Consider the following 12980-nt stretch of genomic DNA (forward strand, 5'->3'; position numbering starts at 1 on the left):
CAATAACATAGACGAGATCTCCCATGTCATAGTTATATTGGGAAATCCTTGTGTCGTGGTTTCTTTTCTGACCTAATTTTTCAGTGACAATGTCATATATTTGTTGTCATCCGTTCTCCAATTGCGATAGCATATTCACCATTATTGCCATGTTTTCGGGTTGGGCCTCCAAGAAGCAAGTCAATTGGTGCATGTGTTTCATGACCTTACATCAACTTCTGTACAATACACCGACGTGAGTAAGGGCCCGGGAAGATGAACATTTCTTTTGATTGTTGTAAACGTAAGTGGATAACATATTGCAGAGCACTCACAAGAATCATTCAGCTGGACCATTGGCTGAAGGATGATAGAGTTCACACACAGACTTGAATAGATTTGACTCAGAATTGCGGCCCTTGTTGGAATTGAGACTTTTTCTTTTCTTTTCTTTTTTCTCCTCTGGAGGGGGAATTTTTAGTTAAGTTTCTTAAACGTACAAAGCTACACAAACTTCTGGTAAAACCAACTACTTATAGATCTAACTTATGCACCTAGGCTGTGGACCATTCATAGGCTTTGGCTAATAAGCCTATGAAGCCACGGCATGCAAACTGCACACACTGATGGTACGCAATTGATATGGCATGTTGATCCCTTTTGGGGAGACGGATGGATCAACATGGAGCTTACATTGGAACGATGCTAATTTACCAATGCCTTGAAACGGATCAGCAAAGGCAGTGAAGAAATCTGGTGTAGCTGTTGGTGCACCAGATTGTAAGTTATACGCATTCTTAACAAGTCCAAGAGTGGTTGCAGTGGAAAAGTTGAGAGTGTGGCAGCGAACTTGTTGTGACAAACACATGTGTCGTGACAGACGATGAAAGAACCAATGACTTCGATTTGGGCGGTGCTACTGTATGCATATATGGGGATGGTTCGATCGTATGATCTTTGTTTCCCACGCAGTGAAGACCGGGTACTCGCACTTTTATTCCCTAATTCACAACTGACGGAACGGTTGGTGTTGGCTCACTGGTCATGTTAACTTCATTCACACTAGTGGTGGTACCGTGCTGAGGTTTTGCCGTAATCAGGCAATGCTTTTATTGCACGAATGACACGTGACACCTTTCGCAGGACAGCCTCTTTCTTGGGGGTGGGGATACCGACTACCGCAGTTGCGACATCCACCGCAAGAATTATCCTTACGATGCTGTGAGTGTGTAGGGCTGGTGTAGCGTTGGCTGTGGATGCTGTGAGTGTGTAGGGCTGGTGTAGCGTTGGTTGTGGATGCTGTGAGTGTGTAGGGCTGGTGTAGCATTGGTTGTGGATGCTGTGAGTGTGTAGGGCTGGTGTAGCGTTGGCTGTGGATGCTGTGAGTGTGTAGGGCTGGTGTAGCGTTGGCTGTGGATGCTGTGAGTGTGTAGGGCTGGTGTAGCGTTGGCTGTGGATGCTGTGAGTGTGTAGGGCTGGTGAAGCGTTGGCTGTGGATGCTGTGAGTGTGTAGGGCTGTTGTAGCGTTGGCTGTGGATGCTGCGAGTGTGTAGGGCTGTTGTAGCGTTGGCTGTGGATGCTGTGAGTGTGTAGGGCTGTTGTAGCGTTGGCTGTGGATGCTGTGTGTAGGGCTAGTGTAGGGCTGGTGTAGCGTTGGCTGTGGATGCTGTGTGTAGGGCTGGTGTACAATGTAGGGCTGGTGTAGCGTTGGCTGTGGGTGCTGTGAGTGTGTAGGGCTGGTGTAGCGTTGGCTGTGGATGCTGTGAGTGTGTAGGGCTGTTGTAGCGTTGGCTGTGGATGCTGTGTGTAGGGCTGGTGTAGGGCTGGTGTAGCGTTGGCTGTGGATGCTGTGTGTAGGGCTGGTGTAGGGCTGGTGTAGCGCTGGTGTAGGGCTGTTGTAGCATTGGCTGTGGATGCTGTGTGTAGGGCTGGTGTAGGGCTGGTGTAGCGTTGGCTGTGGATGCTGTGAGTGTGTAGGGCTGTTGTAGCGTTGGCTGTGGATGCTGTGTGTAGGGCTGGTGTAGGGCTGGTGTAGCGTTGGCTGTGGATGCTGTGTGTAGGGCTGGTGTAGGGCTGGTGTAGCGTTGGCTGTTGCTGGTGCTCAACTGCACCTGAGGTAGAGGGAGACTTTGTGGTTTACTTTGACTTGACGCTTAAGTGCGCGAAGTTGCAATGAAACTAATAGGGATATAAATAAGCGTGCGATACAGTGCAACGCGCAAGGTTTACACAATGTATGCTGATTTAGTGGCCACTTATTCGCTATTTTCCAAAGCCGGTCTTTATACCACCGTTAACACTTCCACACGTGACCGGGTTGTGACCAATCAGAGATTTGAAACCATCCAAGGTATTTATTAATGTAGTTTACGAGAAAGAAGTAATTTTCCACAAATTTGATTTTGAGACCTAAGAATTAGATTTTTGAGGTCTAGAAATCAAGCATCTGAAAGCACACAACTTCGTGAGACAAGGGTGTTTTTTCTTTCATTATTATTATTTTATGCATACATTATGTTGAGATACACCAAGTGAGAAGACTGGTCTTTGACAATTACCAAAGGTGTCCAGTGTCTTTAAAGACGATAAACATCGTTCCAATCCTCTTGACAGACTTTTCCCAGTGAGTGCCAACGTTGGTCTGTTCACTGCTTACACAGAACGACTCAAAAGATGGCAGCGACGACATGTCGAATGAGGGGTGATGAAAAACGATCCAAAACTTGGCAAATACATTGTACGTTGTGAGAATTCACCGTACACCGGGAATTATGATACAAGAACTAATAAATGATGATGTTGTGGGATATAATACAAAATCCCGCTCGTCGCCAAAATGTAATATTGTGATGGCTTAGTAAAATAACTGACTCAACACGTTGATTGTGTGGTTCACTTATTCATAAGTTCCTAGGTCCTCAACCACAAAAGCTATTTTGACAACCTATACATCATATGAAAGGGCTTTACGTACGGAGTCCGTTTTCAAGGCAATTTTAACAAACATTTCCCTTCCGGTTAGTTAGTCTCTTCTCCAGTCGTTATTCATTTGTTCCCATTTCCTCAACCACAAAAGCTATTTTGACAATCTACACATCATATGAAAGAGTTTCACGTACTTCACAAATATGGAATCTTGGTGACCTTCTCTTGACCTTTTGACCTGTCTAAACTGGAATTGCATGTAAATGCTTTGAAAAGACTTAATTTCATGGGTTTTTTCTTTTGTTAATTGTCCACCAGGGTTGTATTTTTGTACTCCCATTAGCCGAAAACCTTGTTTTTGTTATGACAAAAACTTAAGTCTAGTTTTCATTCTTTTTGATTTGAAATTCTTGATTTTTCATACACTTTATCTGACAGCGTTTTTTTAACTTAAGATTGTATGTTGTCACACCATCTTCAATTTAAGAAACAAAATCATGCAATTAAACATGTGAAACTTGCTTGTAATGTACACTGTACATGTTTTCTGCAAAGCAATGACATTACTTGGATTTCACAATCACACAGAAGGTGTAAAAAACAACTTACTATAATTTCCCTGTTTCCACAGGAACACTGTTGCAAGCTATTTAAATCTCATCTCACTTTATCATTCACATTATTGATTCTATGCTTTACTCTCAGCACCAAACAGACGACAGCGAAACTACGTCCACTCTGATACCAACGTATCCCCAAGTAACGGTGGAACAAGGGCAGGCCAAACCAACCATACCCAAGCAGGTCATCAGAGAGGACAGTACCAACTCCAACATCAAGTACCATATGTACCCCATCAAGGTCATTATCAACGAGGTAGTAATCATGATGAAGCCCATCAGACTAGATATAATAACAGTGGAGGTAAAGGTAGACCTCATTAAGTATCATCATGCATTAACAGTCATATTATTGTTGTCTTAGTTGCTTTCAGGGCATGACACTTTCACGTCAGGAGTTCGAAGGAGTTCGAACGACGAGACTAACCGCAGAGTAACAAAAGAAAACCCTGACAATGCCCCTTTCTGATCAGTGGAAAAAGATAGGAGACATTCAGCTGGATGGCCGATTAAAGATGCTATGTCAGATTTTTGGCCCCAAACATTAAAAAAAAAATTTTTTTGAGAGAGAGAGAATGGTATTTCAAAGAGTATCACCTGCTCTAACGAAAAAAAGTTTAACTTTTACTTTTAATGGTCAGGAACCACGACAAAAATTTAAATCGTTTCTTTTAAAACACTTAAGAATTGGTCACATGATATATTGTCGCTCTAATAATTGGCACACTTTTTCGAGCAAGGGCTCAAATGAAAGCTTGTAACTTTCTCGACTCCCATCAAAATACCTATTGAATTTTAAATCATAATTTTTGGGCCAAATCGACCAAAAATCTTACATAGCACCTTTAACAAGCGGGATTAGATCTCTTTGTACAGAACCTGTGGTACCGCCACTCTGCACTGTTGCCTGCGTGTAAAGATGAATCATTGGAGACCAGAATTGCAAAAAAACACAGTTTTCGCATGCGCAGTGTGTTTTCTTTGTCTTTCATGGATGCGCACATGGTACAAACGATTGCGTTATTATTTTCCGGTTCATTTGTTTTGTTTTCACATGAAAATCGGAGTTGCAGAAGGTGATGAGTTGTGATTGACTTCTTCATTTACCGTTTGTGGTGTTTTCATGGAAATATCATAGTATATTTTTAGGTCTCTAGTGGTGGTTCAAAATTTGGGTATTAACACCAGAGGGTGGTTGGTATTCAATTATGTTTTTCGTTTTAGTGGGCGAATGCGTACACAAAATTTATCAGGTCTCAAAAAATATTTTCTTTATTATACCCATGCGACATAATGTACAACGCCATAGTTGCGTGAAGAACCGAGTGCAAATTCACAAACGCCAGGTCGCCCATTGTTTGTATAAGGTATGTGGGTGATTACGAGGTGTCGTTAAATGACTGCGGTACCACGGGTTCAACTTTTGAAGTCCCTCTGTTCGAACTCCTCTTCCTTCTTCCATGGTTAAACTAACCGTTATGTTCAACGCTTTATGTCATTTTTAAAACCATTTTTGTGACTATACAGTACAAGGGTATTACTATAACCCAAATTTGAAAGATTTTGTTGTAATTTTTGTATTTGATGTAATATACCTCCAGACCTTTTGTACATGTACATGTAGTATAGTGTTGAAGTAAAATAAATTGCTTATTTTGACACAGTGACCTTGAATATCTCACCATGCACTGGTGCTCTTGCTTCTATTTGTGTAAATATCTTAAACATGAACCTTAAAGAGTTTGCAAACATGTTAAAGTACATGTAATCGTCTTTAGATTTACAGAGATGTTCACAGGCCATCTACATGTAGGTATCACTTTTTGTGCTCTTCAAACTGAAATAATATTTACAGGTTGAAAATTACATTAACATTCCAATGATGAGACTTCAATTTCAACAAATACTAGTAACAAAAAGCATAACATACAATTTACGTTGTCTGTAGACAATACAATGTGTAGTACACAAATTTATTTTATTTAAAAAAACATTTTAACATACAAATACTTTGGTTTTTTTGTGGACAGTCTCATACATAGGGGACTAATACCTGGATAATAATACAATGAAGCAGTAAGTGAGTAATACATTGGAGTGTTTTAAGGAACAACAATCAACATTGTTAAGTTTGAATTAATGTGTTGTGGTGTTTTTGTTTTGAGTTCAACCATAAACATAATTGCATTAAAAATGGAGTCATGCCGAACAAGGATTTTAGTTTGCCTTCTCAAGTGTTTTTTATTAATTTTGTTGCAATTAAGATTAAATAGTCAATTGCATAAAATCTTGAATGGGTTAATAGCATGTTACATGTACATGTGTGTTTAACCCTTGCATGCCCTGAGCACTATGTTAGTGGTTTTTTTTTCCCCTTTGTAATTATACAAATGATGTAAACCTTGTTACTGTATGTACACATAGTATTATTTGAGCGAGACATTGATTACAAAATGTCACTGCAATGCATACAGGTTGGTTCAAAAAGTAGGAAACCAGATTTTGCCAGCCATTTTTAAACACTTGTTGAGCTTGTTTCAACAGTTACATTTAGAGGTATCAAAATATTGATCTTTAAACATCAAGTGACAAAAACAAACTATTGGAATGTTCTTGGAGATTATGTTCACAGAGTTTGAGTGCGAATCTAAAGTTGATAAATGTAAGAATGCCACCCCTGGTCAAGTAAACAAATTGTCAGATAATAGATTTTAGGAAAAAGAAGACACATCACTTTTTCAAGTGTTGTGGTTTTTGCCTTTAATCAAGCTCTGGAGCTCAAGCAGATGGAATAAAGTCATCTGTGGACAAAGCCATTTGTAGACAAACATGGGTTGCAATAGGAACATTTTTAAACACACAAAATAAAAAATTGGCAATCGCTTATTGTCATTTACGTAAAAAAATCAATTTTTAAAACATACTCATACATGAAAATGAAAGTGGCTGTTAAAAGTGTAAGTCTTCTGTTTTACCCATGCATTATTTTATCATGTACATACAGCATTGCAACTCATTCAACAGTTATACCCCGTTCACACATAGACGCCGCTTCTACTACAGTGGACAAGTGCCCGAGAGCGTGGCCAATCACGGACCAATCTGGGCCAAACGTGGGAGGACCTCCACGAGCTGGTTTGAAAGGGTGGGATCTCCAAGGTTGGGAAGCTGCATGCATTCTCTCCCAACGCTTATTTTGAACATGTTGAAAATAAGCGTAGCTGGGTAGTAGCCAACAATGAGCGGGGAAAAGTCGTAATGGGAACGTCATTATCGCACAAGCAGTGTTAATGCATCGTTGTGAGATCTTTAATTTGCATTATTGCTTGATTTTGACGCCGATTGTGTCCTGACTTGATACATTTTTGAGATCGCGATGATCAGCATGGTCTTCATAAGGTCGTAGGACTGTGTGAACGGGGTATTAGCACTTGACCAATGGGTATTTGCAAAAAGGTCTATGCATATTGGTTATCCAACAATTCCTTTCTATTTATCCTCGACTCTGAAAGGAAAATTAAAAAAAATTGAAGGATCACATCAAGATTTTTTGTGTGGATTATAATTGTATGGAAAGTAGAGAAGACAGTGCATCAACTATACATACATGTACTAGCAGGTCAAAATGAGGGCTGATGAACATTTAAAATGGAAAAAACATTTGTTAATATATAAAGCAGGGATGAGATTCTTCTGCCTTTTGGCGAAATTCCGTCTTTTCGTCTTTTGTTTTAAATTCAGACTTTTTATAAGATCTCTGACTTTAGCAAAAATTTACTTTTGATGCGACAGCGGGAGAGTCATATCTTTTATTTTCTAGTCTGTCTGGCGAGTCAAAAAATTGTTTAATGTCACAATAATCAAGTTATACGGTAATAAGTTCCCAAAGAGAGATTGATTGTTTTGAAGTTTCTTAAAATGGTTTGAGTCTTGAGTTGCGCTATATTTAATGAGGTTGCGATCGCGCATGATCGTTTATTTTATTAAACAACTGTATGCACAAGTACGCCCTTCTTTCAGGCAAGTAGGGAAACAAAACTTGAATTTTCTGGGTCTCATCTCAACCTTCCAGTTCCTGGTATATTGGCAATATATCATGAACATTTTATTGCAAAAGAATTTTTTAATACAACCGAACCTAACATCAAGACCCCATGAAAATGGTTGTTGATGAAAAAACCTTTTACAAGGGCAGAAATTAATTTTGAAAAAAAAGTTATTTAAAAGAATTTCCCGAATTTGTTTGTGTTAGTTTCCAAAATTAATTGCTTTGGTGTTCCAACTTGCAAGCGACCCACAAATTGTTTGAATCATCCAGCCAGCAAGTGAAAAAAAAATAGTTAAGGGAATTTAGTTTACATGTGCTCCTCCCGCAACGTGAAAAATTTTCAGTCTTTTTCAGTTTTTCAGAATCTCAGAATCTGATAAAGAAAGAATGGGAATGCAAATAACTCAAGCTCATTAAAACTCTAATCCTTGACCATGATGTATGTATACATGTATTCAACCAAATATTCTACTTTTACAGAACACTTCATGAACATTACGTATGTACCTAATGTACCAATTAAAGTAATAATTTTTTTGGGTTGATATTGATAATTAAAATAATACTGAACTACTTTTCTTATTGTCAGAGTTCTACACAAGGATTAGTGGCAATACAGTTAATAACATAAAAGCAGACATGCAACATTAAGTGCCTTAGAAAAACTACAAACAAAATGTACAAAGTTAAGTGTGCATGACTATTTCTTAGTTTTACCATTGTACAATGAAGTACTGTCCAACATCAGTATGGTATCAACTGTTAAGGCATGTGATGCTTATATAACACAGCAAATTACTTAGTTATTGTTTCTGAAGCCTTTCTAATTGCTTGGAGCACAGTTACAGCAGCTAAAAGTTCTAGTCCTACGTCATACAAACCATTGTCTTGACATTTGTATATGATCTGCATCCAGGATTCATAGTCTGTATCAGCATCACATAACACCACATCCTTAATGCTTGTAGTCAATGAACCTAGATATCCAAAAGAAGACAAACACCATGTTAGGATAGAATATTGATTCACAGTAACTGAAAATTACAACATAATACAACTCTTAAAATTAGTGAAATACTTAATGTGGATTTTTATTTATTTACTATTTAAAGGCAGTGGACACTATTGGTTGATGTGTAATTACTCAAAATAGTTATTAGCATAAAACCTTACTTGGTGACGAGTAATAGGGAGAGGTTGATGGAATAAACATTGTGAGAAACGGCTCCCTCTGAAGTGACGTAGTTTTGAGAAAGAAGTAATTTTCCACGAATTTGATTTTGAGACCTCGGGTTTAGAATTTGAGGTTTCGAAATCAAGCATCTGAAAGCACACAACATAGTGTGACAAGGGTGTTTTTTCGAACATTTTTTTTCTCGCAACTTCGACGACCAATTGGGCTAAAAAATTTCACTGGTTTGTTATTTTATGCACATGTTGAGATACACCAACTGAGAAGACTGGTCTTTGATAATTACCAATAGTGTCCACTGCCTCTGAGAAGTACACACCCGTTTTAAAAACTTGTCAGTAATAAAAAAAAAGACTCCTTAGGTATAAGAGATTAACCTTAGGTAACCGTGACCCCATGTTGACCTTTACTTACGGGTCAACCGGATGTGGGACCATATACCAAGAACTACACAACATTTAAAAAACCTTTTTTTCAGTTATAGACTCCTTGGTCATTGAAGCACATAATCCAAGCAAAACAACACGGAACAGCTCTGTAACTGTTGATTACAATTACTATACCATCTAGGTTTTTATTATTATTTGTAGCTGTTCTGACCTACATGTACTGTCGGAACAAGTAGTGTTTTTCGTCAAGAATTTTATTGTTTTTATCATTAGCTGCTCTGACTTACTGTCGGAACACAACAGGTATTGTTTCCATCGAGATTGTTATGATTTTTTATTAAACACTTGTTTCTGCCTTATTTTCTCAATATCCTCCCAATATTCCTAATATCCCAAAGTATTAATATGAAATAGTTAGATCCTACAATGTATATCAAATTGAAGCTTGTTATACAGTTGTATGACATTCAATTAAATTCAGTTATGTTTGAAATTATTATTTAATTAGCCATGTATTAGCAATTTGAATATTTAATTAGTCAACCTTGTTACACTCATATCTCAAAAAGAACAAGGTCAATCATCAATTTGTTTTCAGTTTTACACTTGCAGGATACTGTTTCTGAGATTGGTATTTTTGAAGCAACTAAAATACACAACAGAACTATAAGTACATTGTAGTTGGATCATTAGGCCAAGGGACAAATAACCCTTTAATACTGACCCGATACTGAGCCATATATGCAACACTAGGTTTAAGTGAAAGCACAAGCTCTTCATGTAGTAATTGCTACAGGACAATAGAAAAAGGTTGTTTTTGTTTATACAGGTGTATGTCAATAAGTGAGAGATAATCCGGCGAGCATTTACTTACAAATCCAAGCAATTGCTTTTACTTACTAGTCCAACAATTTACCTATCCGAGTCAAGTAAAATGTTTAGTAAAGTAAAGGGTTATTAATAGAGATTTGAGCAGACTGATCATGCCTGATCTTTTACTTATTGACCTTTTGCTAATGCTGGAGCTTTGAATTGATAAGCAATTGCTAGTTTTTATTTATACGTACTCCTGGAAGCCGAACACCTGTTTTTTGTAGTTGACAAAACTAAACTTCTAGTTTCTTTTCAGTTCGGCCAAACAAAAGAAAGGTTGTGTTTCCTATTACACTGTGGCATGGGAATAGGGTAGGTAGGTCGGCACTAAATTTTCTTTTGCTTTGAGTTTTATGGCTCCAAATTATTGGGTAGGCTAATGTTTGTATATTATTTTTTGTGTGCACTCAATTAAAAACGTAAAGCTGACCATGTTTGTACAGTTTGTACTTGGGTGTCCTATTTCGAATGCAGATTTTATTATTTCTTAAAGTTATAAAGATTGAATCATGTTCGTAGCAGCCAACTTGTAGGAACATTGATGATAAATCAATAATGGGATTAGATTCTGAAAAAATGAAAAATGTTTTAAGTGTAAGCCATAGGACTAGGGAAGGTGAACCATGGTAAACTGGGGATTCCCTCAATTAGTTTTGCACTCGCTGGCCCTACGAGTTAAACAACATTGTTGGTATATGAAGAGTTTGCGGTAACACCATGTAACTAGACATTAGGTGTTTGTGAACAAACACAAAGCTGTTCCGTGTTCTTCTGCTTGGATTATGTGCTAAAATGACCAGGAGCCTGTAACTGAAAAAAAGTTTGAAAATGTTGAATAGTGTCTTGAGTTATGGTGCCACTTCCAGTTGACCCAAAAGTAGAGGTCGACATGGGGTCACGGTAACCTAAGGCTAATCTCCAATGCCCAAGGGGTCTAAAACTGGAAAAAAGTTTTAAAATCGGTTGAATAGTACTTGAGATATGGTCCCACTTCCAGTTGACACGGAAGAAGAAGTCAAAATGAGGTCATGGTTTTTCCCAACAAATTTTAAGTCCTAAGGAGTCTATAACTGAAGAATTTTTTTTTAATCGGTTGTGTAACTCTTGAGATATGGTCCCACTTCCGGTTGACCCGGAAGTAGAGGTCAACTTGAGGTTACAGTTTTTCAAAATTAATGTCCATGCCCCAAGGAGTCTTCACTACAGACAGTGTAAAAATTGGTCCTGCACTTCTTGAGATATGGTGCTGCAAGGATTTTGACTGTCACTCGTCAATAGAGGGCGGTATATAAGATGAGTGGTCCCTAGTTGAATAATGTAAAAACTTGTATTTGACTTAGGATTGTTTGATTTGGGTGTTTTCTTGAGTTCATGCCAGTGTCTTTAGAGTCCATTGCCATGTGATAAAATCCTTGTATTTGGTTGGTGGTTTGATGTTTGATCTAGTTCAAGTGGATTTTACTGAACTCGTAACCACCAAATTCTGCACCTACGATCACCATTTTCCGCTTAATGTGCATGCCCGGAATGAACTGTGCGAGCTTGGAAGCACACAAACAAAAGAAATCCCTGCTAAGCAGTGTACTTCGCTTGACGTAAGCGCAGAATTCACTGCTTCTGCTAAGCACTGAATCTTTGCTTCCAGCGCAGAGCACGACATAGGGCCCATTCGCACAAGATTTTTCATAAGGTTGATCGTGATTCAGAATTGCAATGCATTTTGGGAAGGAATATGGGGCGGTTTCTATGCAGTTTCTACGACTCGCTCGCAACGCCTATACCTTTGTGCGGGTTCAACAGCGCCCTCTCTTGAAATTTTTCAATTCGCGATAAAACCTTAATAAGCAAGTTCCCATTATGATAGGCCTGGGTGACTAGTGAAATATACTAACTCGACTAGTCGCACCTCAAACCCAACTACGACACTTGTCGATACAAATTACGGATTCTCAAGACTTGTGCTGCAAAGTGTTGCAAGTGCACGTTATATTATATGTTGCGAATAGTAAGAAGCAACACAACTCAGTGTTTCACCAGACAGGTAGTCGGGACAATTTTTGTAGTCAACGTTTGAGCACGATTATGACAGAGTAGAAAAAAATGGTAGTCGCTACTCAAATAATAATTTGTAGTCGCGACTCAAATAATAATTTGTAGTTGCGACTCAAATAATAATTTGTAGTCGCGACTTTTACACTAAAACACTACAGTTGCCCTGGCCTACTTTTGCACGTAAGCAAACCACGGGTATTATCCTGCGAGTGCAAAACAAATTTTTAAGTCACTGTTGTTTTCGCAGTGAAAGTTTTGGAGGAGTTGAGCACAATTAGTCAACTGTAGCATTTCTTATTGCGAATTGTGACACTCAAGAACACATTCCCTGCTAAGCTGATAAATACGCTTAGCGTAAGCACAATTCCATGATTACGTAAGCACTGCGATTCTTTCCTTTAAAAGCCATTGGCCCAGGACCAAACTACACTAAAGATTTTTAAGCACAAAAAGCAGCTAAACACAGCAAATACAAGTACAAGTTGTGAATCAAGGTATTCTGCTCATCTGCAATTTTTTTAAAGCAAAATTGTTTGCCTATTGATTATAAGCAGCTCTATAACATTAAGCCACTATTCTGCTCAATTTCTGCATTTTTATACAGCAAAATGTTTTGCCTATTTATTATAAGCAGCTCTATACAAATGACCCACTTAACCACAAGAGTATCCCTGCCAAAGAGTTTTTGTATGTCATGGTATAAGAAAGGGAAATACTTGAATTAGTTTAGGCAAGCGGTCCCTGACTTCACCCGTAAAAGATTCCAAATCCCAGGCATTCTATTTTCGTCGTCCACGCTCGTCGCCTGAAACTAAGCCGGTCAACTCAGTCCCAAACTAACTTGGTCGCAGTCATACGTTTACAGTTTTTTCACTCATTTCTAAAAAACGAACCCGGTCAAC

At 38.4% G+C, this 12980-nt stretch overlaps 3 protein-coding genes across 5 annotated transcripts in view; 2 read left to right on the plus strand and 1 right to left on the minus strand.

The window, feature by feature from the left end:
- Positions 1 to 5739, plus strand: part of LOC139944427 (leucine-rich repeat-containing protein 9-like) — an 86759-nt gene extending 81020 nt beyond the window's left edge. For both annotated transcript variants that reach the window (XM_071941448.1, XM_071941456.1), the window contains one exon: positions 3610 to 5739. In XM_071941448.1, coding sequence (XP_071797549.1) covers positions 3610 to 3848 — 239 coding nt within the window. In that variant the 3' untranslated portion in view covers positions 3849 to 5739. The remainder of the gene's footprint in view (positions 1 to 3609) is intronic.
- LOC139944494 (cytoplasmic dynein 2 light intermediate chain 1-like) overlaps positions 1 to 12980 on the plus strand; it is a 416808-nt gene that overhangs the window by 192909 nt on the left and 210919 nt on the right. The window lies entirely within an intron of this gene.
- LOC139944443 (clathrin heavy chain linker domain-containing protein 1-like) overlaps positions 5484 to 12980 on the minus strand; it is a 70469-nt gene continuing 62972 nt past the window's right edge. For both annotated transcript variants that reach the window (XM_071941465.1, XM_071941471.1), the window contains one exon: positions 5484 to 8549. In XM_071941465.1, coding sequence (XP_071797566.1) covers positions 8368 to 8549 — 182 coding nt within the window. In that variant the 3' untranslated portion in view covers positions 5484 to 8367. The remainder of the gene's footprint in view (positions 8550 to 12980) is intronic.

The sequence above is a fragment of the Asterias amurensis genome, chromosome 1 (assembly GCF_032118995.1).
Source record: "Asterias amurensis chromosome 1, ASM3211899v1".
In the NCBI taxonomy this organism is placed as follows: Eukaryota; Metazoa; Echinodermata; class Asteroidea; order Forcipulatida; family Asteriidae; genus Asterias; species Asterias amurensis.